Consider the following 24,875-nt stretch of genomic DNA (forward strand, 5'->3'; position numbering starts at 1 on the left):
TCCGAAGGTATATCTATATATGTACACATATATCCTGTGTACACATATGTACACATGTATGTATCCTATGGAGGATACACTGTATATAAATTTACCAAATACATGATGTATTATGTACACGTTACACTTATGTACACTTGGGCACAGTGTTTCTTTTGTAAGGCTACTTCATGTTGACTGAAATCTGAACAGGAGTTTTTTTTTACCTCAGAAGGATCTTTTTCATGTTAATTGTGCCACCTCTCCCCATCCCTGTTTGCAGGAGGAGTCAGGACCAGGTTTGAAGGTTCGTTTCCTGACTGACTTCCCTGCTCTCTTTCTAGCAGTAGGATCCCAGCCCATCAAAGAACCAGGCGGCGCCTTCAAACCCTGGGCGAGTGCAGACTGGTGCAGGCTCATCCATTTCATCCCCATCAGAGCCCCAACTCCTCTCTTCTCCCACACATGGGCCTATTGTATTTGAACGGCTCAGAAGTGGTCTGTGAGTTCAGCTGAGTCGAAATTAGTAGCTCATCCCCTTAATTGGTACGGGCAGTTTGTTTGAGCTTGGACTGCAAAGCCGTTTCCCCCTTGGATTGCACTCGGCATGGAAATGAGGGCACTTCTAATATTTTTCCTTTTGACACTTGATTAATAGTTGACAAATCCAGACCCAGGTAGTTAGCTTTCCTATTATCCATCTTACGACAGGCATTGCTGCTTTTCCTTTAAAGGCCCATTGTTCTAAAAATACACCCAGATCTGAAGCTGCTCACTGTGCATATATAGGCCTGATTTCTTGCTATCAAAGATAAGAGACATCTGCCATGCAGATTACAAACAGCATGGGTTGCTGGGTTTCAGATCTGAAGGCAGAGACCTCTGTGCTACTTAAATCCAACACTGCCTATTCTTTCCCTACTTGCTTGGCATTGTCGTATCACTGATAACCTGCTGGCGTCAACCATTTCACCACCCAGAGGGAGAGCCAGCGTAGGGTGTATGCGCACAGGTGCCTGCAGGGCTGGATCGGGGGCAGGATGTGCTTGGTGACAGATCCGGCCTGGTGGCTGCACTGCCTGCACAAAGCGGGTTCCAGTTGTCGGCAGCCGTGGCATTCCACAGGGTAGCCATTTCGTCACTTTACAGTCATCTGTCTTAAACACCTCAGAGGCTGGAGTAAATGTGATCTCAGTACCAGTAAAGTAGCCAGGGAAATGGTCTCAATTGTCTTATTATAGGTGTATATTTATTTAAAAAATTTTCGGGGAGGGGGGGTTCTCTTATTATAAGCCAATTACTATGGTTGGAGTTGGAGATTTCAGAAATGAATACCAAGTTAGAGTTGGCCTTGGGCAGATTGATGTACTTCTCGAAGCATCTGTTTTCTGATCTACAAGACTGAAATAAGCATATCTATTATTTTCCACCAAATACAATTTTTATAAGCATTCAGAAAAGTCATGTATATTAATTTTTTTAGCACAAAATACCACCACAGAATAAAAAAGTCAATATGTAGTGGTTGTTAATCATTATTTTAACTTCCTCTTATTCCAAAAATGACTTGAAGCATCCTATAATATGTGTGTGCAACAAGGAAAAAAGGAAGCAAGTGAAGAAACTTTTTTAAAGGGAAAAATAATAAAAGCAAAAACAAGATGAAGCCAGCGTTGAAGTTTACATATAAAATGCAAAGCTAGAGCTCTGCACCCTTGCTAGAGGAGAGTCTTCAAAGTGGCTCTACGCTTCCTAACAGAGCAAGGAGGGAAATGCAGTCTTTTGTGCAACTTCCAGGGAATACTGGAATAAGAGTTTTAAAAAAGAAGAGGAAAGAGAGCTTTTCAGAAAGAAGCATAGCTTTCCTTGTTACTGAACCTTAAGAAAATTTTTCTGTGGGTCGTCTTAGAACACTGGTACTGTTGTGACTAATATCCTCAACATCCTTGCAGTACGTACAGAAGTACATTTCCTAGAGCTGTTTCTTAAGGCATCCATGCTTAGAGCCAAAGCACAGGTTACAGGAAAATAGTTCAGGGTGAGGGGGTACAAAATAGGTAGGCTACTACAAAGATATCTTTATCTCCAGGGATACATACCTTACAGGGAGGGGCAGGAAACACAGAATGTGGCCTGAGTGCAGCGAGTCAAAGCCAAGGCCCGAGTCAGCCACCACAGTGCTTGGCACAGAAGGCTGCTTTGAAGTCTCTTACAGCAGCACTGTCATGGGATCTAGGCCTGCAGGGGGCCTGGAGGCAGGAGAATTAGCCAGATGGAAGGGGCCGCTTTTAAGTCCCACCCCATGGGATTTAAACCCTTCTGGGTTCTGGCTTATTTCGGAATTGTCTGTAACAGATTGGGTCTCCCAGTGCCATATCCTTTTAAATATGCACAAAGCAATGGAGTCATTCCACTGCATTTATGATACTTTGTCTTGTGATACTTTAAGGGCACAATTAGCATCGTATGCTTCTTACTGGTGTTTATGGTTTTAAATCCTGTTGTTGTTGTTGCATTTAAATATTTTTCATATGGGTCTCTGTGTGAGTATGTGTGTCAGGGTTAGATCGATAGATGAATGGTTTTGAACAGGTAAATATAGTTAAGTCTAACGAGTATGTCTAGCTGCAAAGGTAATTGGTAGTATTTATTTGGAGAGTAAATGGTTGCTTCAAGTCATAATCCTCCATTTCGAACATTTAGAAACAAAAAATGACCTCCGTGCAGGGGAAGATAGCTAAATTGAATCGCAAGAAAGGACAGGCTTGAAATACTGGTTAACCAATGAACCGAGACCCATTAGAGTAAATTACTGAGTATGGAAACATAGCCCCACTGCTTGCTGGCTAGGGCACGTCGACACTCTGAGCATCCGTTTGTTTAAAAGGAAACACACAGCCTCATTTACAGCATCGGCACGCACAGAGCGATGGGAGAAGAGATGACCGGAGAAAAGAAGAGTGCGGAGGCTGTTCTGCCAGAGAGGGAACAACGGAAAAACTAAAATAATTTTGTGGATATTCCTGCTTTCCAACAAGTGAGTTTATTTTCCGATTGCATGCCCACGTAGAGACAGCCTGTGTTGTGTTCCTAAAGAGACATCCTTGAATAACTTCTTAAGAAACCCCAAATAAATAAACAAACAGATCACAAAGCCACAAATGCTTTACCACTGGCATTTACCCCGACAGCTCCCAGAGCATTTTAAAAATCCAGAAAGAGACAGGGAATAGCAGATCCCTCCAGCAAGTAATTGACAGAGAGAGAATAGCCTGTCACCCGGGAGAGCTGGAAGCCCTGCAATTCAGTTACAGTTTGTTTAGCTTTACTGGGCCCCGATTGGCTGGCAGTTTTCTAGAGCTCCCTTTGAGCAGATGTTGTCTAGACAGAGCTGGTGAGGACATACTCTGTAATGTTTGCTTCTGCAGCAGAGGGGTTTCTTCTTGGTTTTGCCATATTTGAGGGAGTGGCTATGATCTAGCGCCCTTGACTGAAAACTGCTCTGGACTGTCAGAGCTAGAAGGTATCGTAGCACTGATCTGATCCGCCGCGCTATTTACAGAGAAGCAGCCTGCCTTGCCCCACCTCAGGAATCCTTCCCCAGTGCCACTCCACACGTGACTTCTAGGGTGGCCCTCACCACCTTCCTCACCAGACAGGGAGCCCTGAGGCCAGAGCCTTTGTCCGTCCATCTCTGTGTCCCGTGCAGCTCGCACAGTGCCTGGACTGGACCAGGTGCTGATAAATGTTTGATGAACCACGAAGAGATAAGACCCAAACCTCGCCGACCAGACTCTAGTAGCACAGTTCCTACTTCCCTGTTCCCACCTCCTCGCCTTGGTGAGCACCCCAATATTGATCGTAAAGGAATGAGCCGCTTCTGATGGTTTGGCATCTGGAGTTTATTAAGTACTTACTGATACCTGTCAATCGTAGATAGGGCTGAAGTGCAGGGAAATGGCTGCCTGCATGGAGTGAAATTCAATAAAACCGCATTTTAAGTGAAAAATCAGTATAAACACCAGGCTTCTTTGCCATGGAAACAGAGGTTGCTTAGAAACTGCCTAACAGCGAGTTCTAAATTTTTTAAAGTCAAGTTATCATTTAAGCTACATGGCCCTACAGGTTATTGAGAGATAATCACTCGCCTCAGGACACTCAGAGGCACGAGGCACAGCTGAGTGCCTCCCGATACTCTGGGGACCAGATAATCTCTTGATAACTGTGCTCCCTGGAGCCACTGATTTGGGCCTGGGGGAAGGAGAAAGAAATTTTTGTTCTGGAGTTAAATGGTGTACATATATATTTTTTTTTAAGTGTTTCTCTTTGGGCTTGAAAAAAGATGGAACTGGCCATTTGGCATGTTCAACAGCCATCTCTGCCGTGCCTCAAGATGTATTCGGAACATTGTCCAGGCAGTTACCCCAGTTACTTCAAAGCAGAGGTCCTGTCTTTGCCTTCTGGCTTTGGATTATGCAAAGGCGGCTTTCAACAGATGTAAGCTTCCAGCTCTTCACTCTCTGGGGGTGCCTCTTCCCGGCTCAGGCGGGGCAGGAACTGGCCCCAGGACAAAGAAGTAGCAGAGTTTGGAACAAAGCCTGGCTGCTGAATGTTCAGACCAGACCTCCTGGGCCTCAGGCTCAGCTCCTGGGGGCTTAAAACCAACAAGGGTCCAGGTTCAGAATTTGTCAGTGTTTAGAGTTCAGTGGGCCTCACGCCTCTCACCGAGGGAGAGCGCAGCTCCGCCTGCCAGCCATCTGGTTGCATGGCATGGTATTTGGTCCCCACTTCAGGCGTGCGGAGTGCAAAGTATATTGCATTCGTTTCCTCCTGAAAATAATGGGTGAAATTAGAACGCCATTGGCTGAGAATTGGAACCCCCACCAAGTCAGTGTGGAGGGAATTATGAGTGAGATAAAAGACAAATGTTTTGCCCTTTTTGGAGCGTCTGAGAATTATCCATGGCATGGCAGTGCTGCTAGGGTTGGTAATGATAATCATGCCTTAGAAACACACACACTCATGCTCTCTCTCTGGAAGGAACAGTGTTTTCATTATACACTTCCAAGTGTTTTCCTGCACCTCGTCTCCTCAGAACAAACCTGTGAGGAGGATGGCCCGGGTGTGATCATCTTCCTTTGGAAAAAGCGGAAACAGGTTCGCAAGGCAAAATAATTGAGCCAAGCCACAGAAGCGGGAGAAGGAACTTGCATTGCCACCTGCCATTCCGTGGCGTCTGCCCCTTTAAGAGCAAAGAAATGAGACCCAAAACAATCCTTCCAAGAGTCTGGCTCTTGCTTAATAAAAGAAGGTGAACTTTGCACACGTTTTTCCTTTGCTTCCCTGTTAGCATTTTATTTGGAGATCTTGCAGGGCAAAGAGGGTGACTCCTTTCCTTTTCCTTTCCTGCCAACCAATACGACTTCTGCATTTAGCGTGTTAAGAAGGGCTCAGAAAATGAACATTGCGGCGTTTTCATGCTGTGTAAGTCAGTGCACGGCTCTGACTGTGCTGGGCCGTGGCACCACTTTGCCGGGTGTTGCCCAGATAAAAATATTCCTTGAAGCTGGGAGGCCGCCATGCTGTAGCTCAAGATTGTTCCAGCTCTTGAAAGAGAAAAATAATCGAATGAAACCATTTGCATTCTAACAGTCTTTGGCACCAGGGAAAACTGTCAACTGTGTCACGTGTAAATAGAAATCTGCTTCCCATTTTTGGTGTGTTTTTTCATAATTTCCCTTGCCACTCTAATTATCAAAGATATTTTTGTTTTTAAACAAAAATTGTCTCCCACGCAGGCCCCATCTCCTTTCTGCGGTGAAGTGGAAACAACGAATTAGAATATTCTAATCACTTCTCCAGCAACCACCGTGGAGGTTATAAACACAAGATTATCCTAAGCAGAGAAAACTTAAATTGTTTAGGCACAGAACAGGCCAGGGAAAATTTCTGAGTGTCCCCTGCCTTCCCTCCCCACTGCCAGCCTGCCTCCCTTGCCTCCTTAGCACACGTCTGTTAAACCTAAGGAAGATGGCAACACTGGCTTTACTGAGTTAGACCCAAATTCCCTGAGGGTATAGGTTTTTCAGATGAATGAAATTAAAAACCAAAATTTAGTTCAATTCAGCAAGCATTTAAGTTCCTATTTAATGTGCAACAGTATACGAGAGGCTCCTAAGAATAATAGTAAGGAATAAAATGTGATTCATCAAATAGATACTGTATACTGTTAGTTGGTAAGTAAGGATCAGATACGCGCTAGATTCTGTATAGGGCTTGTTTTGTGTTTTAAACCTCAGCAAGGGCCCTGACACTGTGGCTCATGCTTATAATGCCAGCACTCTGGGAGGTCCAGGCAGGAGGATTGCTTGAGACCAGGAGTTTGAGACCACCCTGGGCAGTGTGGCGAGACCTCATCTCTACAAATTTTTCTTCTTAAAATTAGCTGAGCACAGTGGCACACACCTATAGTCCCAACTACTTGGGAGGCTGAGGCAGGAGGATCATTTAAGCCCAGGAGTCCGAGGATGCAGTGAGCTATGTTTGCACCACTGCACTCCAACCTGGGTGACAGCGTAAGACCTTGTCTCTTAAAAGAAAAATTAAAAAACCTCAAAATTCTGAGTGAAGTATTACTTCCATTTTTAGAAATGGGGAAACAGACAGGGGCAAGTTGAATAATTTCCTGAAGCCACATAGCTAGTGATGCCTCTGGTAATTTGGATCCTGTTAGTATTCCTTGTTCTTTCCTTGGTGGTGAGCACTTGATCTCTCCTTCAAATCCTTTCATAGAATGCAAATATTCCAGAGACGGGTGTCATCTTAAGTCATTAGTGTGTAACGTAGTAAGTTGCTCAGTCCCCATTAAAACGAGAACCTGTTCCCTCAACAAGCGTGTACTGGATGCTCACCGTGTGCCGTGCCGGGGCCCAGTATGGCAGTGAACAGAACGGGTGTGGTTCCTGCCCACACGGAGTTTATGTTGCGAGGAAGGGAGACGATCAATGAATGAGTAGTCAGTGACTGCTGGAAAAGGTGTCCTGAAAGAGAAATAAGGGGCAGGCCAACTGGGAGGGCATGGCCTGCTGGGGTTGGAAAGCCAGACTAAATCACCGCCAGGTTACGAGGTTTGAGCAGATCAGAGGCAAGGGTTGTGACCCCCAAGTTCAGATCAAGATAAAAACCTCAGCCTTGGTGGGTGTGGTGTCCAGTGGCCTGGGCCTCTGAGCCCTGTCTGTGTCAGGCGTAGGACATCAGTGCTATATCTCTGCCAGAGGTCACAGGCAGGGCTCAGCCGGTCCTGCCCCAGCAGAGTGAGGAGCCCTTTGCCAGCCTGCGGAGGGCAGCATGTCCTGTTGGGGCCACGCAGACTCCTCACAGGGGAGCCACGAGTGCGTGTCCAGACCACCAAGAATCCATGGCTTTCGGTGGCCAGAAAGCCTGTAACTGCTGAGTTCAGCGAGCCAGGGGACCCATGATGAGGACGTGGAGACTCATGTCCAGGGTCCCCAAATGGGGCAGGGAGCCCTGTCCTGGTCCAGCCCCGCCTGCTTTCCTCTCCTGCCCCCCTCCCCACCCCAGCTGGGCCTGGGAGCCTGTAAGGAGAGATGGGCCTGGTCTTTTTTCTTCTTTTTGAAAACTGCTTTACGCCCAGAGCTCAGCCTGTTTGTTTCTTTGCCAAGAGCTTGTTTGCTATCAATATTGTTCTCAGACTGACTGCTGTTTTTCTCTATGTCAATGGATATGCTGTTTACCTCTGTATCTGTTGGGCTTTGGTCCTGTCTTATGAACCAAAGTGGGTTTGTTCTGCTATTTGAAGTGATTTGATATTGTTATCAGTTTCTTTTTAAACAGCCCGATAAACAGCCTCCTGGGTGGAGCCGCAGCACTCCTCCCCCTTCTCCCCTCCCGGAACCTTCCACTCACTCCTTCGTCTCTCCACAGCGTCTTCCTCCACTTGATGAAGGTGGACCCGGACTCCACCTGGCTGCTCCTGAGCGAGCTGTACTGCCCCGTGCAGTTCACACCGCCCCACCCCAGCCTCCGCCCCGTGCGGCTGCGTGGGGCCTCCAAGCAGCAGAACCCCTACTTGGCCAACGTGCTCCTGCTGCTCAGGGAGCTGCAGTGACCCCGCTCTCCCCTTTACCGAGGCCTCCCCTGCCCCCTGCCACCGGAGCTGGGCTGACCCGACCCCAGCCGAAGGCGGTGGCAGCAGCAGAGAAGGTGGATTAGACAGCTGATCGATTTATAAATTGATCTATCACACAACTGCTTGGAAATTGGATTGAAGGAAAGTAGCTGACTATTATTTATATTTCATACCTTGTGTTTGCAAATGACTTTGGCGGCTCTAAGAGTTTAACTCCTTAGCACCCCCCATATCTACGTCCCTTATTGCCCCTCAGGCCACCCTACACCCCAGGACACACACCCCTCCGCACGTAAGAGCTCACGGGGCAGAGTTCTGAACCACACGGAATGCGTGCTCCGAGCCCTGAGGGCCACGTGCAAGTGTCACACATCCAAGAACCTTCAGGATGCAGCCCTGCCATCACACACACACACACACACACACACACACACACACACACACACACACACACACACACACACGCGCGCGCGCGCGCGCGTTCCCCTCCATCTGCACACACCTCCTCTCCTCAAATAATGCGATGGAACTAATTTGTTGTACCTAACCTGTTCTTTGGGAGAAAATGAAATAAAGGCAGTTCTTGGATGAAAAATATGATCAAGAGCTCACTTTGAAGTTTGTTATTTAAATTGGGTGATTTTTTTTTAATGAGTTTATGTTCCTGAATGAGTATCGCAGAACCATGGTATGAAATCCAAGCAGCACAAAACAGGAAATGGCAAAAAATAAATCTCCTCCTCCCCATTTCTCAGCCATCTGGTTTCCCTCCCCAAAGGCAACCACTCATAACAATTTTGTGGATACCTTTTAAGTAAGAGGTTAATTTTTTTAACTTGTTACTATGGCATAATGAAGCCCAGGTACCCATAACCCAGCTCCGCTGGTTGGCAGCACATGGCCAGGCTGTTCCTCGAGGCCCCTGCCCGTCTACCCCCCTTCCTCCGGATTATTTTAAAGCAAATCCTGGATAGTGTATCAAAACTTTTTTTTAATGTATAACCACAATACCATTATCATGCCTAAAAAACTTAACAATGATCCTTTACTATTGTCAAATAGTCAGTGTTGAAATTTCCCCAGTGTGTTTGAGTCAGGATCCAAGTAAATTATGTACTTTGCTGGTATTGATATGTTCCTTAATAAATCTTAATTTATAGATCCTCCCCACCACCAACAACCTTTCTTTTGTTGTTTTCCTTATAAGCTTTTTGGTGAGGAAATAAGGTCATTTATCCTACAGCATTTCCCACCGTCTAAATGTACTGACTGCGTCCCTGGGGGGGTCATTTCACTGGCTTCTCCTCTCACCTGTATTTCCTCTAAATTGGGAGGCAGAGTAAGAGCTTTTGGGTTTTCTGGTTTTGTTTTTCAGCAGTGCTCCTCCCTAGGCGGTATTCTTTACTTCCCTCAGGAGGCATCTGAGGTCTGGCCTCCTACTGTGGTCTTGCCTGGAGCCACTCATTCATTAGGGGTTGCGAAGTCCTGGTTCTGCCATGCTTGCTTTCAGCCAGAGGACTGGTGTAAGGAGAACCTTCCCGTAACCCTTCGGTAACCTGGTGGTGTAGTTTATATAGACAAGGCTGGATAAATACTTGATTCTTTTCTAGCTGAGAAATTTAAAAAACAGATTATGTAAATTTAGGTATACAGTGCCCCCCCCAACACACACACACACACACACACACACACACACACACGCAGAAGGATCCCAGGAATGGTGATGCCTCCTCCCCAGAGGTATGGGGAGTTGCCAGCTAGGTAACTTCCAGTGACATGACATGGGTCATCCCCAGATTAAAGCCCACAGGGTGGTTGGCCAGGGGGCAGGTTGGAGAAAGCGCCCCAGCCAGCTCCAGAGAGGCCCCACTCGTTTCCTTTCCAGCTGTGCCCTGCCAGGGCAGTGGAATGTCCAGCTCGGGTCTAGGTGGCAGCAGCCTGGCTCAGGTCTGGCTCTGCCAGCGAGTCCTCAGGGGGCCCCTCTTCTCTTTGGGCTTCAGTTCTCCAGCTTATAAAGTGCAGGGATTGGGCAAGGGGGATTCTGGGCCCCTCCAGGCATCTAGTGAAATCTGAGGCCCCGCTCCCCAGAAACATGCTGCTGCTCTTTCCCTGTCACCCCCCAGGAGGGCACTGCATCCCCCGACATCGACACCGCAGTCAGGCACTGATTGGAGTTCAGCTGCTGGATCTGCTTAGCTGACCTCACAGAATTCTGTGTACAATTCCAGAGGCTTCCCCTATGACCCTGCAGGGACCCCAAGTTTAAGAACCTCTGAAAGAGCGACATAATCACTTAACTCTCTTCTGGCTTTAAAATTCTGGGTTTATTTCCTTTGGGAGCAGGAGGGAAATGCCCTCTAATTGAGGAGATTGTAAAAGGATTCACAGCATTGTTCCTAATGCCACTGGGGACACAAAGTGATAGGCTAATTCAGGCTCTAGGTTCTGACAAACGAGAAAACAGGTCGGAGAGGTGGCGTGACTTGTCGAGCATTACTTAGCTGCTCCCGGTGAGATTAAAGTAGCCTGCCTTCCCAGAGCATCTGGGCGTGGCAGGCCCCATGGTGTACTGAGAGGCCGGGGCAGATGCACACACACACACACACACACACACACACACACACGTCCTGATCAAACTTGGGCTCTGGGAAAACTCCCCAGGAGATGATCTGCATGGGAGGATTTGCCACGCTGTTCCAAACCCACCATCAAAGAGTTAAGATATCCTGAGTAGCTTTTAGATTCCTGCAGGCAGATTGTTGCACTTGATTAAAAAAAAAAAACTAATTAGAGCGCCTCTCCGGTTATTATTATATTCAGGCAACTTTAATTTTGAACCTATCCAGCTAACTCAAGCTAGTCCTTGTGAACGTAGGCTTTGCAAAGTGATCCTTTCCGTCTTTTAAAACTTGCTGGTTCAGTGAGCATTCTCCTTTCATCCAGGGTACACCGGCACCTCAGGTAAGTATTGGTTTGTCTGGTGTGGGGTTGGGAGTAGGTAAAGGATGAATAGGCAGGTGCTGAAGTCCTAGAATGAAGGTTGAGATATTTGAGCTGTGATCCTTAGGCAATAAAAGGTTCCTGGTGGATGCAGGAAAGTGTAGACCCGGATCCAGGGGATCCTGTGCAGTTGGCTGGAGAAGGGTTGGCTGTGGTCCTAGGAGGCACCATGTTGTGGGAAGGGCTTGGATGATTTCTGACTCTACCTCTTAGTAACCGTGTGAACTTGGACAAGTCACTTTACTTCTCTGCTCCATTTTCCCATCTCTGAAATGGAGCTGCTGCCTCTGCCTATCAGGCAGCTGCATCAGGAGGAATAAATGCTGCAGAGTTTTTTAAAGCATCTAGCACAGTGCCTGGGGCTCCAACAACTCCTTTCCCTCCCGCCTTTTGACCCATTACCCATAGCTTTGGTAGGCAGTGCATACTGTTGTGCAGTACATACTCCTCCAGACAGTTATAGTGGAGGAAATTTATGCTTAAATCTGAGCATGAACCACTCAGAAACTAAAGTGGACCACAGGAGGGAGAGAGAACCGAAGAAGGCTTCCAGGAGGAGGCGAGGTCCTGTTGAACAAGTAGACTTTTGGCAGGCAGAGAAGATAAAGGGCATTCCAAATGGAAAACAACATCCCCAAAGGCATCCAGGCACACCTGCCCATGTCTGCACTCATCATAACTCTTTCGGTTGGAAGTGACAGGAGACCCAACTCAAACTGGCTTGAGCAGAAAGAAATGTCTTGGGTTGAAGTGTGCGGGCTCAAAAAAAAGAACTGAAAGCCCCAGCTGGCTCCAGATCCCCCAGCCTGTCTGTCTTTTGTTTCTACTTTCCCTCTTGGTAGCTTCATTCTCCAGCAGCCTCTCACTATAAAGTGTCAGAGGTGGCCACTGGTAGTTCCATGATTCTGTTCTTTCAGCTTGGCACACCTGGGCAGCTGTGTACCTCCTGACAGCTCCAGCTAAAGTCCTCGGATTTGCTCTTCGCTCAGCCGGTCCTTTGCCCAGCCTTAAACCAAGCATTGTCCATCTATAACAGGTGCTGACCAGGGGCCTTTTTTTTCTTTTAGCTATTGATCTTTTGCGTGCGACTCCTGCTCTACAGCATTCTCATGGGCAGACCTGGAAACAGGGGTCCGGTCAGCTCCCCCAAACCATGTGGAGAAAGAATTGGGGTGGAGTGGTTTCCCATAAAAGGAAGCTGTATTTGGTTACCAGGAAAAGAGATGCCAGATTGGGAAGGGGCAAAAATGACAGGCATTCACCACCCTGTATTTGTGGCCTGTGACAGGTGTGGCCTGGCAGTCTGGGAGGGTGTGTGTGAGGAGGCCGTGGGAGCTGAGGTCACATTTATGGAGGGTCTTGAATGTCAATGTGAGCATCCCAGCCTTGAGGGATCAAGAAGTGGCCTTGGCAGGTTCTTGAGCAGGTGAGTAATATATTGAAAGCAGCATTTGAGGAATATTCATCTCGTGGTGGTGTGCAGGAGAAATTGGAAGGGAGAGAGACTGGCAATGAAATTGTGTTTCTGAAAGTCCCAGGACGAGAAAATGTACCTCTTCCATCAACCCCAAACTGTTTGACGTGCCGTGGTTCATGGGCACCTTGAGGCACATAAATATGTGCTTTAAAGTTTAAAAGTAAAAAGTGAGATGAATGGGACCTCTGATGAGGCTTCCTCCGGCTCGTTCCAGAGAGTTGAGGAGCCCTCGAAATGATTTTCCGCAGCCCCGGCTGTGATGAACAATGCGAGGTCCGTCTCCCTTTGTGTGGCTTACCCCAGTTCTCTGCGTCTGCCTTGATTGGAAGCCAAGTGCCCGTATTGCCTTTCCTCCAGAGCAAGGAATAGAGGCCAAATTTTGGAAAATAATTCTGAGTGATGGTGGACTCTGTGGAAGCGTTGATTGCTTTATAAATGGCCTTCCTCCCTCCGCACCCCCAGCCCCACCCCCCCACCACTGAAGTTTGGAGGCAGCGGCTTTTCAAATTACGCTTGAAAAGCAGCCTGATTTCCCACAGGAATCATCTCCTAGATTAGGAGCTGTTCTACCTTTTCTGACAGTTTTACCCAGAGTACAAAGCCTGTCTGCAAAGGACAAGGAGGGAACAGTGCCCTCCTCGCTTCAAAGCTTTCAGCACCAACCATTTATGAAAATGTCTCTCACTGCAGCCGTGTCCCAGCGTCTGGGGCTGCCTGCTTTTGCAGCAGGAAAGGGTTAAAAAGCACTGGTGAATGGCTGTCTCCACCACCCCCTTCCGTTTTCCCTCCTTATATAATTTGCCATTCTTTTTGCACAACAGCTCCTGGGTCTCAACCTGCTCTCTCAATCAGTACCCTCACGTCCTCAGCTTCCTCCCACACAGGCGGGCTCAGAAGTAAGGAAAGCACCTTTCAGAATCTCTGAGGCCGTTTCCAAGGAAAATGATGGGCAGGGGGGAGGCGGGCAGAAGAAGTAGTGGAGAAGAGTCAGAAGTTTGCTCATGGAATAAAACATGTCGTATCCCCCGGGCGCAGGTGTGGGGCGGAGAAGACCTTGGTGCAGCCCACCTTCCGTTGGCCCATCCTCACATCCCGTCCCACCTCGTGGACCCCACCTGGTGCCCTCATGCATTCCCCCCTCACGGCCCTGCCCCCGTTCCCTGGCGCAGGCCAGAGAGGCCAGAAATGGGAATCGAACTGTGTCACAGCTCACAGGTGACCTTGGGCACTCCCTCCCCCACCGGGCCTCAGTTTCCCCATCTGTTAGGTGAAGAGTTTGAACCGATCAGTCCCCAAGCATCACTCAGCTTCTCAAACATCTGTGATTTGATAACACAGTGATGACAAGTATGTGGAGAGACGGTGCGTACATTGGTACACAAGGTCTCTGGAGGCCACTTGGGCAGTATCTACCAAATTTAAATGTACACAACTTTTGAGCAGCGATTCTGCCTCTTAAGTATTTAATACACATGTGCACAAAGATGAACATGCATAGGCAATTCACTGCAGCGTTGTCCTGAATTTATAAAAACCCCAAATATTGAATGCCCAGTATGTGCTAGGTATTATGCTTATGCTTTACATTAATCTCTCAAAGACTGGAGGCAAAAAATAGGAAATAACCTAATCATGGCACTTTCTCATTCTCCCAGACAAAACTGAAACACCCCCATCTCTCCCTCACAACAGAAACTCTGCTGAACTGTACTGAAAAGTGGTACATCAAAAGTCATGAAATGTTACTATTTCCTAAAAGTAAACATAAAATTAAAAAGAAAATGAGAGAAGGGATTTGGGGAGGGAGGGAGGAATGGACTAGTTAAATGAACTGTGGTACATCCATATAGCAAAATGCTGTGCAGCATTTTAAAAGAATAAAACAGCAATAGCTATCAGAGTTTTAAATGCACGTAGAGTTTGACTCAGCACTCCTGCTTTTAGTAATTTACTTGCCCGTGTGCAAAAATGAAGAGGAAAGTGTTCATTGATGCATCGTTTGCATCAGTAAAAGATTGGAAACAACCTCAAAGTCCACCCAGAGAGAACTGGCAGAATAAGTGCCCCACAAACATGTGTAGTGTACCATGTAGCCTTTCAAAAGAATGAGGTGGTTCTCTGTGTATAACTCCAAGATAGATTATTAAAGAAAAAGACAAGCAGGACAAAGCTACTACTTGTGGGGGATGGAGATACCTTGTGTGGAATCGCTCTTAAAGGACACCCAAGTGGCAGCCTCTAGGAAGGCGAACAGGATCCATGATGAAAAGTCCTTTTCACAAAGTACTCTTTATGTTCATGACATTTGTGTACCCAATTTACTCACAAAAAAGTGTATTAAAAGACAGTTGTGCATCTATAATTCTATGGTAAACTCACATTTGATGTTAAGGACCTAACATCGTCTGGGACCCCTCACTTGTGCTTTGCGTTTCTCAAGGGGAACCAGGGCTGGGGGAAGGGGAGCCAATGCTTCATGCAGATAAGCAAGGGGATTTTGGAGAGGATGCCCCTCGGGGGACAGGTTGTGCCCCACACAGGTAGCCCGCCCATGGCCCCTGTGGGCATGCAGGAAGATGATCTCTTGCCCATGCCCTAGCTCATCTGAGCCCCCTCAGGACCCAAGAGAGGCAGGTCGAGCCTCAGAGGTTTCCCTGACTGCCCGCACTGAGTTCAGGGCTCTCACTTAGTGCTCTCGGGGCACTGTAATGCCACTCTCTGCCCCAGCCCCCTCCACAGCTCTGTCTGGGGCTTGGCAGCCCTTTCCTCATGGAGGGATCGTATTCCTGTCTGTGTCCTCAGCAGCTCAGACAGGGCCATGGGCTGCCGCTTTGACCATGACTGAGATAAGTGTCTGGCCCAAAGGCATTAAGAGCAAAGACAGGATTCGACCCTGAGGTCTTTAATATCACCTGCTTGGCTGCATGATCAGTTACAACAGGGTTTATGGAACAGGATCTGAAATCTGCTGGTTGGAAACTTAATTCAGCACTCGTTTTTCGAGGCTTCCTATGTTCCAGCCCCAGAAACAAAAAGACATATGTATGTACATATACTGCCTCCTCTGAGCTAGGCCAGCGGAGAGCTGAACGAGACAAGTTAGCATGAGAAGACAGCAACACAAGTCTGCGCTGGGAGGAGGTGGGGAGCAGCAGCGAAGCTCATAGGCTGGAGACAGATGACCTGGGTTTGAATCTTGACTCTGCTGTGTGGCCTTGGGCAAGTCTCTTCATCACTCTGAGCCTGGATGAACTGGGAATAAAAACAGTACCTCCCTGAGAGCATGGCAGGAACCAGGCTGATCAAGTGCCCGACTCGGGGGCTGGCCGGCCCCTGGGCAGTACTCTGCAGGAGTTGGCCACCCCCGTGAAGATGATGATAGTCAGAGGTACAGATGGCAGCACAGAGGTTGAACTGAAGGGACACTGGGGGGGGCTTCGTGGAGGAGAGCCCATCAAGTGGGCATTGCAGCCTCTGCCCATCAAGCACGCCAAGGGAAGTGCGCCTCTGGGCGGAGGAGACAGCAGGGGTAGAGGCTCAGAGCATGTTCAGGGAGTGGCTGGTGCTGACGTGAGGTGGGAGCAGTGGGCAGGGAAGATGAAGAAACCGGTGAGGCTTCAGCAGGGAGGCTGGGCTGCTCCGTGCCCCAAAGGTGGGCCTGGGTTCTGTATCTGCTTGACGCCCCAAAGGTGCCTAAGGAGTGGGTGGGTGACATTGCCATAAAGAAGCTGTTCTCTGGGGCTTCTCTGCAGGGTGGAATGGGGCGGATGAGGGCTGAGGGGCAGAGCCCACCCTTGTCAGGCCACTCTCGGCCACAGCTGAAGGGGCGGGTTCCCGAGGTCCCACTGGGAGGGAGGACTGGGGTCCTCACCCAGGGTGTTCCCAGCTTGTGAGCACCTGCTTTGCCAACTTCTGGGAGGTCTACGCAAAAGACGGGAGCAGTCCTTGAGTTTACACTCCAGTGCGGGAGACCAGACTTCCCTGAGAAACGTTTTCATTTACTAATGGATTTAATGAGTGCAGAACTTCCTGTTTTAAACAAACAAGTGATTAGCATTGACTATAGACGTGAAAATGGATCCTAATGAATTGCTAATTAGCCTCCTCCTCTTCTTGGGATCTTTTCCTGGTAAATTCCCTCTCTGGCTCCTGGGGGCCTTAGTCAATCAGGCTGGAATTCATTCGTGATTCATTCATTCATTCACTCAACATACATTTCTTGAGTTCCTACTATGTGTCACTGTGCACAAGACAAGCAAGAACCCTTCCTCACGGTCTGACGGAGGAGACAGCATTAATCAACTACCTGTACAAACACATATTGACACACTTATAGGACAGGGAGCTGAGTGTACAACAGGAGGACTTATCTTGTTCTAGGGTGGAGGTGTGGTGTCCCTCATAGAAGGCTACCTAGAGGAAGGTACATTTGAGCCAAGATCTGAAGAATAAGTGAAACTTACCTAGAGGAAGTGGGCATGGAAAGAGTAGAAGAGTGGGGGAAATACCCAGAATAGTATATGCAAAGGTCCTGTGGTGAGAGGGAGCAAGAAGGGTCTAAGAAAAAAGGAAGAGGCCAGTGTGACTGTGTGTACGTCAGTGTGTGTGATGAGACTGGGAGTTACGGATGTTGGTCTTCCTCCTTTGCAGCAAGCAGTGCCAAGTGTCCAGCCCACGTCCCTCTTCGGTATGCTCCAGCCAACTTCCAGCTTCCCTCTGTTTGCTTTCTTTGCCAGAAGGTAAGGAAGGCCTTCTGTCTGCACACCTGGCAGGCTGGAAGTCCTCACAAACTATGCAGCACCTGGGAGCAGCCCTCAGCCAATGGCTAAGGAAGCTGATGTATAAAAACACCAACTGCCCAACTCCTTGGGCAGAGTAACTTGGAGGTGCATGTTCTAGGCTGCTTTCCAGAGCTCCCCAAGAATGTTGAGCCCCACTGTGCACAGTGGTGTGACCTCCCTGACCACACACTCTGCCTCTCTCACTTCCCACTCTCCTCTGCTGCTTCCAGGGATCACCTCCCAGATAAACTACTTGCCCTCAAATCTTTGTCCTAGCATCTGCTTCTGGAGGAACCCACACTGAGACATCCTGGGAAGCAGACATGGATTTTTCAAGCCCCCTACACATCCTTCCTGGATGCCTTCCTCGCTGTCACTTGCTTCCCTCACAGAGTGTGGGGTCTGTGAACCATGGTGGCCCAGCTAGGGCCTGTTTAGCACAGCCATCTCGGGTGTGCTAAGTGAGTGAAATTTGGAGAAGGAGAAAAAAGGGCCCCCAAAACTTCCTTTGATTAAATAGAATGCAGTAGATCCAAACTCTGACCCAACCCTTATAAGCTGTTAATGTCTGTCAGAGACAAATCTGTTACTCATTGATTCATTTATTGAGTGGGTGCCAGGAGCCTAGGCCTGTGCTAGGCTTTGGGGATGCAGCAGGAAACAGGGCTCTTGCAGTCTGTGCCCGCACGGAACCTTCATTACCATTCCTGGCAATTTATTCTAAAGCGTTGTTGCAGTCACCTGCAGTCAAGATGGCATTGAGTTCATGCTTTAAAAATAACCTCTGCTCCTCAACTGGAACTCTCATACATTGCAGATGGGAATGCAAAATGGTACAGCGGCTTTGAAAAACTGTTTGGAAGTTTCTTATAAAGTTAAACATAGACTTACCGTACCAGCCAGCAGTCCCACTCTCGGGTATTTACCCAGGAGAAACGAGAACATGTGCACAAAAAGACTTGCCTGTGAATGCTCATAGCAGATTTATATACAGCAGCCCCAAACTGGAAACAATTCAAATGTCCATCAGTAGAATGGCTAAACAAATTATGTCGTCTCCATGCAACAGAATACTATTCAAAACGGAACAAACTATAGATATACACAGCAACATGAATTGCAAAATTGCTACATTTAGTGAAATAAGCCAAACACAAAAGAATACTTACTGTATGATTCCATTTATGTGACATTCTAGGAAAGGCAAACTCATCTATGGAAAGCAGATCAGTGGTTACCTGGGGCTGGGGCTGGAGAAGGGGATCAGCTGCAAAGGGCACAAGAGAAGTTTTTGGGGTGATGAAAATATTCTTTTCCTGATTGTAATGGTGGTTCTATGACTGTATGTATTTACCAAAACAGCAATGTCCATGAATTACTGGGGAAAAATAACCTCTGTTTATACACTGTAATAACAGATAACTTTTATTTCTTAAATAAGTGAAACCCACATTCATAAACAAGATAAACTTCTCTTTGGAACAGAAACACATAGATAAATGGAGGTTGAAACCTCAAGGCCTACCAGGCTGTGGATCTGGAAACATGCTGGAAGTGACCAGCAATTCACTTACACAGTAAATGGGGAGCAAAGGGTTACTTTAGAGCTGGAAGTCTAGCATCAGACTCACAGCCTGAAACCGTTTCTTAGGTAATAGGAGGCAGAAGACACGGGTCTGGCAACTGGGACCAGAGCCAAGCCACCCTGACTCATTGGCTGTATCTGTGACGTCTCTGATGTCATCGAAGTCTGGGAATCCTGAGTTGCCTTTTGGGTCTGGGGTCCTGAGGGTCTGGGTTTAGACAAGAGCAGAAGAAAAAGGACAGAAATATTCCTCCTCAAAATAAGCTCACAAAATTCTACAGCAGGTGAAGAAAACTGACACTAAGAAAGCCAACAAACTCAACTCTTAACAGATGAATTCACTCGGAAGGAGTGCAAATACTAGCGCAATCTGAAAATGACTTTACAATGTGTTTAGAATCCTAACAGAAGCAAAAGAAGGAATGACTTGTAAAATGGGAAAAATTATGAAACAAGAACAGACAGGATTATCTATTGATGTGCAAAAGAAACAGAAATCCTTAAAATGAAAAAATATCATCACTGAAGTGAATTCAAATGGGGTAAGACACAGTTGAAGAGACAATCAGTGAAGTGAAAGATATTTCTGAGTAAGTCACCCAGAAATCAGCACAGAGAGGTAAAGAAATGGAAAATATGAAAGAGCAGTTAAGACATGGTGAGCAGATTGAAAGATTTTACCATATATGTAATAGAAATTCCAGAAGGATAGAATAAAGAATAAAATGGGGAAGCCATATTTAAGAGATGATGGCTGAGGATATTTCAAAATCAAAAAGAAAATCCTCAGAAGGAAAACACACACCATGTACTGAAGGGGATAATTAAAAATAAATCTTTACCAGAACATTGTAATGATAGGGCAGAATGTCAAGAGTGAAAAAAGAATTAAGACAAATTGCCTACAAAGGCATGCCAGTTGAACTGACAGCAGATTTTTTATTAGCAACAATGGATGACACACACAGAGAAGTAATATCCTGAACATGGAAAGGAAAAAATACCATCAACCTACCTCAATGTTCATCTAAATAAACATTGAAGAAGGAGAGCAAAGAGCAAGTTCCAGACATTTTCAGACTTTCGTGGGTTAAAGAGAGTTACCCATACCTTTATGAAAGGATCACTAAAGCATGTACTTCAGCAGAAGGGAAAATGAAAGAGGGAAAACATTAAGTACAGAAAGTGGTCAAATATATTGGTATGTCTAATTTCTGATCATAAAGATTCAATTTTGTGATAAGTAGTGGAATTAAAACTCTAGACAATAACAAGGAACATGGGGTGGGCGCAGTTCAATTGGTAGGTATGTTCAAGGGATTGTCTTGTAAGGAGGAAAATAGAGATACTGAATAACTTTACACTGTTAGGGAAACATAATTAAGTAACTGTTAAAAATTCAAATGAAACCACAAAAAGAAATGTGGTTTATAGTCTTCAAATCAGTGGAGAGGAAAAGGGGTGGGGTGATAAAGAACTCTATCCATCAAAAGTCAAGAAAGAAGAAAATTAAAGTAACCACATGTGCTTCCTACCCACCCCCCATCAAAAAAACTCTCATGGTAATAGGAAATACACACATGTACACATGCACACACATAAGATGGTAGAAAATAAGTCCAAACATATCAGTAATCACAATAAATGTAAATGGATTAAACTTATCTGTTACAGAGACTATTAGATAAGATTTTTTGAAAGAAATAAAAATCCAGCTATAAGCTGTGTATAAAAGATATACCTAAGATAATGACACAGACATGTTGAAAATAGACAGAAAAAGATGTCCCAGGAAAATACTAACCAAAGAAAACTAGTCTAACCATGTTAATATCAGGCAAAATGGAACATAATGCAAAAGGCACTGCTAGGGATAAATTATGTTTATGATAAAACAAGAATCCCACAAATAACATAAAAAATCACGGACTTACAGCATTCTCTAGCATTTGAGTGGAGTCTTTTTGCAGCTACACTTATTCAAGGATTGATTGTTCATTAAACTGAATCTTCCTGAAGGCCTAAGTCCCTTAATGTGGAAAAGGATGAGGCATGAGGACAAAGGGAGATTTAAAAATAAGGTTGCTAGGCCGGGCGCAGTGGCTCACGCCTGTAATCCTAGCACTCTGGGAGGCGGAGGCGGGTGGATCGCTCGAGGTCAGGAGTTCGAGACCAGCCTGAGCTAGAGTGAGACCCCCATCTCTACTAAAAATAGAAAGAAATGATCTGGCCAACTAAAAATATATACAGAAAAAATTAGCCGGGCATGGTGGTGCATGCCTGTAGTCCCAGCTACTCGGGAGGCTGAGGCAGTAGGATCGCTTAAGCCCAGGAGTTTGAGGTTGCTGTGAGCTAGGCTGACACCACTGCACTCACTCTAGCCCGGGCAACAGAGCGAGACTCTGTCTCAAAAAATAAATAAATAAATAAGGTTGCTTACTAAATTATTAACCATAAAGCTATGGGCTAAATCAACATAACTGCAACTAAAACAATAAAGGCCCAGCACATCCTAAATCACTTGTGGTACATTTGCATATTAAATTGGAACATTTATGTAGATATAGCCTAGAAAATGGCCTTTATTAAAATGTGCCCACAGTTAACACTTTCAGATACCAAATTCATTTGGCTCCAAAGGCAACTCAGCAAGCCTGGCCTCCTGTTTGGGGACAGGCATGGGGCAGTGAAAGGGCTGAGCTGCAGATGAAGCAGATATTGGAGGTTCAAGAAACCTGGGGTATTTGACAAAAATCTCATATGATGATGACCTTGTGGACAAGAAAGACAAAGGAGCTGGATGAGGCACAATTAGGTAAATTTGTCTTGAGCCCCAAAGGGCAGCTGATTAGTAGATGCTATTAAGCAGGAGGAGTGTTCTCAATTGCAGAGTTCTATAACCCAGACTCCAATCGGAGCTCCCTCATTTATTTACCAGCTGGATGATCTTGGTAAATCTTTTTGTATTATTTTTATAGTCATCAGTCTCTCCAGAAAGAGACCATTGCCTATTTCAAAGGTTACCGTGAGGATTAAATGATATAACTCATTAAAGCACTCAGCACACAGTAGGCACTCAACAAGCGATACATCCCATTTATAGACTAGGGAGAGGGTTTACGAGCCACATGTGTGAAATAGGTTTCAGAGTTTCGGTTGACACAGACTTCAACAGTATGAGAAAGCAGTTTGTAATTTGGGCTGCAATAATAGGAGCATGTTTTCCATATTCAGGGAGGTGATAGTTCCACTCTGCTTACCTTGAGTAGTGATTTTATTTGCAAGAACTGCATTTCATAGGGACCTAGACCAGTGGTTCTCAAACTGTGGCCCCTGAGACCAGCAGCATCAGCAGCATGTGTGGATTTGTCAGAAATGCCAATTACTGGGCACCGCTCCAGTTCTACTAAATCAGAAAGCTCTGGGCTTCAAACCAGAAGTTTGCATTTGAACAAGCTAATGTTAACAAACATTAGCATGATTTTGATGCATGCTAAAGTTTGAAAACCACTGGCCTAGATAAACAGACATGTTAGGAGTGGATAAAGGTCTCAAAACCACGCCTCCTGAGTCAAGTTGAAGGCCCTGAAGACGTTCAACCAACTAGAGCCAGATGGAAGAAGGGGCCAGCTTGTCTCTCTGTCACCCCGTGTTAGCTAGGCCCAAGGGTGGAAAACACGGTGGAACAAAAACAGCGTGGTGGATTAGAGAAGGCGCTCTAGGCTGCAAGTAACGGACAACTAACTCAATGGCCTCAGTCGTAAGGGATTTAGTGATTGACAACAGGAGTCCAGAGGTAGGGTGGTTCCACGTTTGACTAAGCCACCAACTCAACTGCATCCTCAAAGACCCAGGCTTTTCCCTTCGGTCATCTCTGCCATCTCAAGTGGGTCAGCAGCTGCCCTCATGGATGCCCAGTGGTAGGAGAAATTCGCAGCCTCACGTGCTCAGACACCGAGAAGGAGAGGAAGAAAGTAGGTCTTCCTTGTGTCTCCTCTTAAGAGTCAGGAAACCTTTCCTAGGAGGGACTCCCCTTTCCCTCCAACAGATGTCCCCTCAATCCCATTGGCCATCACCAGGTCACAACATTTCCTAAGCCAGTCGTTGGCAAGGACAATGGAATTGTCAGGATTGACTTAGATGCAGGCTCGTCAGCCTCTTCTGTTCCGTGTTCCCCTCTGGCAACCTGGTGAAGCCTGTGGTCGCCGTCTCAGCATACTGTTTTTAACTGCATAAAATAAAACGATAGGCTTACAAAGGAAACCAGTTGTACTGAAATGCAGTTTTCAAAATATATTTTTTCAAGTATGATATAGGAATAAATGTGCTTCTTTATTAACACATTAAATAAAATCTAGCAGCTGGTCTAATAACAGCCATAATTTCAAAGCAGCAATGAGTGTAAACAATGTTCTCAGATACATGCAACAATTGTTTTGTGCTAGGAAAAAATATTTGTGATTTTATTTCTATTGGTGACAAAGTCACAAGTACTGCTAATGCTACTGTGGTTTGTTCCTTACATTCATAACAGAAGGAAATGCTACGTTTCAGTTATCAATCAATAAATCCCTTACTGAAACTTAGTGAAAACAAAGATGTAGGGTTCCCCCCACTGCATCCACGTTTGCAGATCCTATGCATTCCATCCACAGACCCTTGGTTGGGGTGATCTGAGGATTTCGTGTTAAGAGGCCCTGGCTTAGACTAACCAAGGTTCACACACTGAGGTCATTTCTGAGACAAGTGGTCTGAGAGTGTGGAAACTTAAACTAAATCAGAACTAAAAAGCAAAAATAAAGAAGAAGAAGAAATAGAATTGGGGAGAGGGTGGGAGAGGCAGGAGGCAGAGTGGGTGGACATAGCTCCAGGGTCTGCTCCGTGTAGGGTCAACAGGGCTTCCTTCAGACAGGGACCGCTTTTCGTCACTGGAGGAAGAGACATGGTCAGGGGGACTCAGACACCAGATGGTGCACATACTAGATAGAATCCCTGCCAACCTTGGCGTTCTTTCATTTCCCCTATTTTATTTACTTTCGTTTTCTGATTGGTTCTTTTTAAATATTTATATATGTTTCAAGTTACAGATGTAATCTTTGCCCTTTACAAATAGCCCCCTAGGATATATCTCTTCTATCCCACTTCTCAGAAATGATCACAGCTCTCGGCGTGGTGTGTATCTTTTCAGACAACTTGTTACGCAAAAGTGATATCCCAACAACTCACAAACTCTTGCATGCAGGAAACTTGTTAGTAACGCAGATGCCTGAGACCCTGCCCCCCCCGTCCCCCTCCCCATCCTAGTAAATGAGAACAGCATCACTGTGCCAGATGCTGAGCTCCTAGTATGCCCTTCAATTCTCCAAGGAAACTGAGGTTCAGGGAGAGGAGGTAGATCTAATGTCATATGCCTCAGAGGTAGCAGAGCTGGGATTTGAACTCATGTCTCTAAGACCCCAAAGCCCGTGCTTTAAATGTTATACCTATTGGCTTCTGGAGCTGTGCCTAAAGGTGACTAAAACAAGGCACTTAGCATCACTCCAGACATTTTTTCTTTTTGGGGAGAAGTGGTGGCGACCTGGTGGGGGAGGTTGGACTCAAGCAATAAAAATTCAATAAAGTAGGTGGAAACAAAAGTTAAAATACAGAAACCAATAGCCTTCACATTTATACAAACAGCAACTAGTTAGAAGACATAACAAAAGATAAGTGTTCATTACAATAGTAACAACAACAAAAAGTGCTTAGGAATTGCTTCAACAAAAATGTGCAAGGTCTGTGGAAAGAAAATTTCTAAATGCTTCCTCCTCCCTCATCACCTTATGAAAAATGTTAAACACACATAGAAATTAAAATAATTATATGAAGAACATGCATATACCTACCACCTTTATTCTATAATTA

General features: G+C 46.1%; 1 protein-coding gene across 3 annotated transcripts in view; it reads left to right on the forward strand.

The window, feature by feature from the left end:
• The window catches only part of TTI1 (TELO2 interacting protein 1), a 47,391-nt gene extending 38,666 nt beyond the window's left edge, over window positions 1–8,725 (forward strand). Inside the window, exon 8 of one of the 3 annotated variants that reach the window (XM_045528602.1) lies at window positions 7,924–8,725. In XM_045528602.1, coding sequence (XP_045384558.1) covers window positions 7,924–8,107 — 184 coding nt within the window. In that variant the 3' untranslated portion in view covers window positions 8,108–8,725. Of the gene's footprint in view, window positions 1–262; window positions 6,370–7,923 lie in introns of those variants that run through there. The other 2 variants (XM_045528603.1, XM_045528604.1) reach the window with 2 other exon arrangements.
• Window positions 8,726–24,875: the final 16,150 nt, after the last annotated feature.

Source organism: Lemur catta, chromosome 17 (genome assembly GCF_020740605.2).
Source record: "Lemur catta isolate mLemCat1 chromosome 17, mLemCat1.pri, whole genome shotgun sequence".
NCBI classification, from domain to species: Eukaryota; Metazoa; Chordata; class Mammalia; order Primates; family Lemuridae; genus Lemur; species Lemur catta.